Below are 7,500 nucleotides of genomic sequence, written 5' to 3'. Positions count from 1 at the left end.
CTGTCTGCTATTTTTTGTTAGGAAGATTACACGACATATCATGGCATGATCTGTGTGTATCGGTCATGGCCAATTAGAATGTTCATTGAGATGCCAGTACAATAAGTTCCTCAAAATTCTACCTAGAAATATGGAAATACACTGATTTACTATCTTAGAACGAAATCTCAATCGGTTAATTTTAAATGTTATGTGGGAAAAGAAATTTGCTGGACTTGAATATTTTATTGGTTATATTACGCTTTAATCATGAATCACATTACGATTAACACTAATATTACCTCCGTCCACTATGTCTTCGACGTTTAGACTCAAAGAGTCTGTTTTCCAAGATTCCTCTTGTGGTAGTTTCTGGCAACATCTTGACTCTTACAAAGGTCATCCCATTGTAAGATCGTACGGAGACTTATTTAATCTTCGTAATGACATCATTATTAAAGAATTCATATGGAAAAAAAAATGAATATAAAGGAAAAGAACACGATGCTAAACACAGGACTCTCCATTACCGTTGTTAAAAATAATAGGTTTCCTTTTTAGGGAAAAGAATGATTGTCAAAATCTTATCGTTTTTAGATTAGGATCTTTAAGAAACGCATCACGGGGTTGTCAGATCCATGAATATTGTTTTCTTCCATCATTAAAATGACCAGACCGGTCTCTCTCTCCTCTCTCCTCTCCTCTCTCCTCTCACTCTCTCTCTCTCTCTCTCTCTCTCTCGCTCGCTCTCATCTCTCTCTCGCTCTCTCTCATCTCCTCTCTCTCTCTCTCTCTCTCTCTCTCTCTCTCTCTCTCTCTCTCTCTCTCTCTCTCTCTCTCTCTCTCTCTCTCTCTCTCTTCTAAACTTAATGGAAATGCAAAGTTAACTCAGATATTTTATTATTATTATTATTATTATTGTTATTATTATTTGCTAAGCTACAACCCTACTCGGAAAAGGAGGATGCCATAAGCACAAGGGCTCCAACATGGAAAATAGACTACTGAGGAAAGGAAATAAGGAAAACTACAAGAGAAGTTAAAGAACAATAATATTAAAATAAATCTTTCAATATAAAACTATAAAACTTGAAAATAAGAAGAGAATAAAAACTTCAAAATGACAAGAAGAGGAAAAACAAGATAGAATAGTGTGCCCGAGAGTACCCTCAAGCAAGATAACTTTGATCTTAAATATGAATTTGATTCATGAAATTGGGCTATATAGCCCGGCACTGGTGCCTGTGAAGTCATTCAGTACGCAAGTCCAACTTGGGAACATCATACAGATACACATAAGTGAAAGTTAAAGCGGTTAGACAGCAAGATGGAAAAAGGAAGGCGTGGGAACGTTAGTAGGATATAAATCAAGAGCAGCTAGGGGCGGAAGAAATCCTTTAAGACCCTTAAATAATACCTACAATGAGGTGTCTTAATGACTCTACTCTATGCGGAAGATACATATTTTCATACCTGTCCATACTATTATTATTATCAGGAGACACACATCTAAATATTAGAAATAAAAACCAACAAGCTAAACTAAGAAAATTTTGTTGTGGTTAATAATGTCAGGAACTAAAGATGATAGTTTAAAATATATGTACATTACATTATCCGAATTCAAAGAAGTGTTCCAGATAAATGAACTTTTCTTTACCGTCTTTTCGATGAATAACAAAGTGGAATAGCAAAAGAAAAACAGCTTTATAGCATCTTCACTCATATTTTTCTTCTTTTCCTTTAATTAGGCGTAAGGTGATTCATAGAATTGCAGCCATGAAGGTTTAAATTTGTGTCCTTTGATATGCATATCTTTTCATTATTTAGGTACAGTAATAGCATAGTCCTTAATCTCACATGCAGTGTAAAATTATTACTTTCCTCAGAAAAGGAGATAATGTTTCGTTTTTTTTTTTCTGTTATCTTACTGTTAGCGTGATTACGATCTTAATCCAAAATGTAACCCTCATGACTGGCAATGCTGATTCCCCCCCCCCCCCCGCCAAACCTCATTTTTCAAAAAAAAATTATAATTATTTCATGACTGACAAAATGTTAGATTTTGGACGGTATTAGTTCAACTTTAGGGATGTCTTATATTTGACGAAAATTTTCTGTCTCCGAAGGGTCTTAATATAGAAAATAATTATTTGAAATAGACACGACTTGTAAAAAGATCCTCCAGCCTAATCACATAGCAAAGCTAACAGTTTGGAGTGGCTAAAGACTGCCATATTCCATCGTAGGGGCACCTTGGATGTTTCTCCATTGGGGCTGATCTTCCGGAAGGAGTCTGCTTCTTCTCTGTGGGCTATATGGTACTCAATTTTGTATTAGCAACAGAAAACGCGACGTGTAGGGTAACAATTTGCCACCAAATTGACAACCAGTTGATATGAGGTGAGGCAATTGGCATATTATTTTCAAGGACCATATTATGTCGATTAAAAGGGATTCCAAACATTCTTGAAGCAATCCCAAGAATAATTTTTAAAAATTGGCATAGGTGAAAAGCATGATGCGTGGTGAATTGGTCTTTTGGGGGAAAAAAATTGAGATACACTAGGAAGGTTTTGTAAAGCATTTGTCATGGGAACACTAGGAAGGAAGTCGAGAAAATCAGTTGTGTTAGTGTTAGAGATGACGAATTCATATGTCGAGGAAACACGCATTAACGACTGTATACTAATTGGCTGTTGAATTTATAAAAGCAAGTTTTGGACCCAGGATAACAAGAAAGGAATTAATTACGTTAGGCATCCGAAAGACAGAATATCTGCAACTTCCTAACACGCATGTATCTATGCATTTGCAAATACATATGACACAATTACAGGGAGAAATATATTTTTGTTACAATGGAATGTTTATTTGCTTCGCCTACGGCAGACTATTCGCTTCAAGAAAAATTATAATAAAAGTAAATTTAAGAAAATATCCATTCATTAGGCAGCAAACATTATCTCTATTAATAGCAGTGTAATAAAAGATAAAAAAGAAAATAGCACGATTAGTAGATGTAATTATCGTCTTTTCTGAAAAAAAAATTGAGCAGCGTTTCCATCCTTTGAATACTTTTAAGACATTCCTTTTTATTGATTCAAAAGACGTCTGCAGGCTGTAGGCGCAGGGGTGTTCCAATAATGTATTTGAAGCAGAATCACTAAAATAATGATAATAATAATAAAAGATGTCAAAGAGGCATTCGCAAGGGGATTCATAATTAATTTAGCCGAAAGAAAAACCATATTACCTCGAGAGAAAACGACCCATTAAGGCTGTTGTACCATTCGGAAGACCCAGGGAGAGAATAAGAATAGGAAGGTAAGGGGCCAAAAGTGGATGTAGTTTTCTGAAGAGGGGTCGGAGGGGGGTTAAGGTAGTCCTTGACAAAATAATTACTGTTTACCAATAATGGACAACTAAGCACTACAAGAAGAAGAGCGTTCCCAAAACATAAGGACGACATTCCATTTGAAATTCCGACAGATTCGGGACGAATGTTGCGACATGTCCGCTCAGAGACCCTACATATAACGTTCCTGAACCCTCTGGGTAAGTGGGACATAGGGGAAGGAGGAGGAGGAGGGAGGGGGTTGAGGAAGGGAACTGAGGGGTAGTAGGATATGAGTAAGACGGGATGGTGACAATCAATTTGATGCCGAAGATGCTGTCGTCGCTCCCGCGTCTGCTCTTGCTGCTTTTCTTCTCGTCACATTATCGTGATTACCAATCTTTGGAGGAAAAAATTGCCCCCCTTCCCTCATTACAAAACCCGTCCCATCATCCAACCATCCGCCACCCTAAGAGATTATATTGGGATTTGTAACTTGCTGATGGGTGGTGGCAACCTATGGACGCGTCCTCCCCTCTCCTATGACGGTAATGGTGGGGACGGTTAGAGATCGAGGTGCTTTTCTTTTGCCATAAAAAAGGGGAAGGTGATGAAAAATGGCTTTTCGGGTGGGCGGTGTGGCCGGTGGAAGATGAGTAGACGGAAGTTGTTGGGAAATGCTCTTCAATTCTAATCCATCAACAAAACTTGGTGGCATTAGAAATACATTATGGGGTTATGAATTAATGAACGAATCGATTGACCACTGTGAGTGCAAACGACCTGTTCCCTTTTCTGAGATATGTTAAGAAAATTTTCTTCATTAATTTGAAACGATTGTTGTATTTTAGTGATAATATTATTCAATTGATTATGTCCATACGGATATCCATATATTCTTCTCGGCAAAGGATCAGTTACTTTTCTCACTTACTCCCTCAGAATCTTTCCATCATCCAGACATACTTCAAGTACCCTAGTTAAGCCATTCTAAATATTTTCATCATTACATCACACCTTCAAACCTCTAGTACCAAATCCTGTATCATTACATTCTGTAATATGTAAATCTCTTTCACACAATTCAGGTACCGCATTCAACCCAACTGGAAAATACTCACTTTACTCTCCCGGGTATATATTCACTCCTATTAGCTCTCTTTTAGCTTCCTTTATTGTGACTTTTTTTATATTACACACACACACGCACACACACACAAACGCACACACACACACATATATATATATATATATACACACTATATATATACACTCTAATATATATATATATATATATATATATATATATATATATATATATATATATATATTATATAATACAAGGCACTAGAAGAATTGGAAGACCCAGGCCTACATGGCATAGGACTATAAAGCGCGAAGTAGGAGATGATGAATGGAGAAGTATTGAATTATAACCCCAAGACAGAGACGACTGGCGAAATCTAACCGAGGCCCTTTGCGTCAATAGGCGTAGGAGGAGATGATATATATATATAATATATATATATATAATATATATATATATATATATATATATATATATATAAAGACAATATAATATAACGCAAAAATTATATAGATTACTCATAAAAATCCCAGAATTAAATTGTTTGCTGTTGTGGTCTTAAAACCTTATGTGCTGATTTTACCTGTTTTTTTCATTCTTTCTTTCCAGACCAGTATGTTGGCTCTTGAGTACAGCTCCAACAAGAAGCACATCATGGCTGCTGCGGCTATTGTGTGTGGCGTCATGGCTGCCCTTCTGGTGGTGGCGTCAGTTTTGTTTTTCTTGAGGAAGAACGCCAAGTCCAAGGCTAAGTTACTCGGCCTCACGGCTCATGACACGGAAGCTTCCAAGGACTACCAGGTACCGGTACGCCAGATCATTTTTATTGCATAGATAAAAAAAATTCTTGTTATTACTCGTCTATCTATCGCTTGAAAGGAAATTTGTGGCATGTGCTTAAAAGCTCTCCCCCTCTCTTTATTTATTACTCAATCTCGATAAAGTTAATTCTAAACATTGGATAAAAACTTTCTCATTTTCTAATTTGTATTTTATTTTATGACATTTGTTTTTTATAATTCTTCTCAGTTTCTCTTACTTTACACAACTCTGCTTACAAAAAATCTTCCCAATCAAATTCTTCTATTGGTAATCAATGTTATTTTCAACTTTCCAGTAAATGACATCATTTTGTTTCTGTAGGCTGTTTTTACTTGGCTCTCTCTCTCTCTCTCTCTCTCTCTCTCTCTCTCTCTCTCGAGCATCTGTGCAGTAAACAGAAACAACAATAACAACAAATTGACTAGTTTTTTTCCTTGTAAATAAAGTAATCTAAAAAAGTAATTCATAAAAAGGCGTCGCAACTTGATAGAAAGAAATAGCCCGTTTTCGGTATTATTCTAGTAATTTATTTTCTTTTCCTCGCCAGTTTACATGCATAATCGAAGATACTCCCGTGTTTTTTTAATGACCACATTTCTATCAGGTATCATATTGTATTTTAATCCCTAATTTTAATACAATACAAAGATTCATAATGAAGACTGAAGATTTGTGCCTGCAACTTGGTCGCTAAAAAAAATTTAACATCCAGAAACAAGTCAGTGCCCCTTACTCTGTTCATGACTTTTGTCATTGTGACACTATTTGGGGGAAAAATCAGTCTGTTGATCTCACTTTATCTTACTGCATACATGAATTTTTGTTGAACACAGATTTCCCTATATACGAGGCAAAATAACTATAGATTAGATTTGGGTTTTTTCTTTTTTTCAATAAAATTGTAGTCTGTTTTCCTTTGTGGCTGTTTTGTTATTTCAGATAAAAATATCCCTTTTAGTTTTCTTACTTCATGTTTTCAAGCCGTATGAGTCCCATATTTTCTGTGCCATAGCTTCCACTGTTTGGGGACTGACTTCCCTTGCTTGAATGTGCATGATTCTCTCTCTCTCTCTCTCTCTCTCTCTCTCTCTCTCTCTCTCCTCTCTCTCTCTCTCTCTCTCTCTCTCATGCTATTTTCCTCCTTTAGGGAGTGGTGCTAGAAGGTGTTACCTTCCAAGTATTTCAGCAAGTAGATATTAGGTAATGTTGCCAATGCACGCCCTATTTCATGGATGACCAAGACAGATATGAATAACCTTCCGATATTCTCAGATGAAGTTACTAGTCTCACCTACTTTTCTTTACTCCCAGCAGACACTAGTTTCCAGTAGGTCGATTCATGGGTTGTAAGCTTGGAGCGAATCACGAACCTTGAGAATATAACTACTACTGCTAATATCCTTCCGTTACATTCAGAATTATTCGAAATCTCTCTTTATCTTGCTTTTTCCGAATCTCTGATTGAAGCTCAATATTTATGTCTCAATAATACAAGAAAATATGCAATATATACAGTACAAGAAACGAATGGCAATTTGGTGACATAACTTGATATTGATTACTTTGCGTTTTTTTTTTTTTATCACATACCATAAATATTACAATGCCTAGTCAGGTATTTTGGAACTGACAGAGAAATGCAGGCCGCCAGTATAATTAAATCTAATCACAAAAGGCAGACTCGTCAAGGAAATTTTACTTTACTAAATTTTGCAGTCGTTAGTCTTATTATAACTAGCCTTTCTGCTCAGGGCTAAAGTTTTTGCCTTTCGTTTACCTTTCCGTTATAATCAAGGCATAAAGAATATAACAGGCCATTCCATCACCCATTGCTGTTGCAGTGGGCAGGGCTTCTGACTAAACACCAGTAACTTCCCAGTAGGACGTCATGTTGTTTAGAACACTTCTTTTCCTGTCAGTCCGTCGTCTATATATCTTTGTCAGTCTCTAAAAAAATAAAGCACACCAATACAAGAATCGTTCTGGACTTCCAATGTCTCGATTTAAGTGTTTATTCTATGGAGTTGTGCTGATCTATACAATTAAATTACTTTAGTTTTACAAAAACGGGACTCGGTCTTTATCATTTTCCAGCAATATCCATCCTCTTCTCTCTTTCTCTCTTTGCATACTCGCGTCACCGTCCCCTGTCTCTCAAATTTGACCTTAGGACACAACCAGTGCTACCATAGACGGGGGCTCACTGACATTTTTCCTCCCCCCTTATGAGGAATAATTACATCGCACTCGTGATTATAGCCTAGACAAAAGTGAA

At 36.5% G+C, this 7,500-nt stretch overlaps 1 protein-coding gene across 3 annotated transcripts in view; it reads left to right on the top strand.

Annotated features, from left to right (window-relative positions):
• The window catches only part of IA-2 (tyrosine phosphatase IA-2), a 117,219-nt gene that overhangs the window by 75,833 nt on the left and 33,886 nt on the right, over positions 1 to 7,500 (top strand). For all 3 annotated transcript variants that reach the window (XM_068361221.1, XM_068361220.1, XM_068361219.1), the window contains exon 2: positions 5,013 to 5,210. In XM_068361221.1, coding sequence (XP_068217322.1) covers positions 5,019 to 5,210 — 192 coding nt within the window. In that variant the 5' untranslated portion in view covers positions 5,013 to 5,018. The remainder of the gene's footprint in view (positions 1 to 5,012; positions 5,211 to 7,500) is intronic.

Source organism: Palaemon carinicauda, chromosome 37 (assembly GCF_036898095.1).
Source record: "Palaemon carinicauda isolate YSFRI2023 chromosome 37, ASM3689809v2, whole genome shotgun sequence".
In the NCBI taxonomy this organism is placed as follows: Eukaryota; Metazoa; Arthropoda; class Malacostraca; order Decapoda; family Palaemonidae; genus Palaemon; species Palaemon carinicauda.
This window is presented reverse-complemented; position numbering and strand designations above follow the sequence as displayed.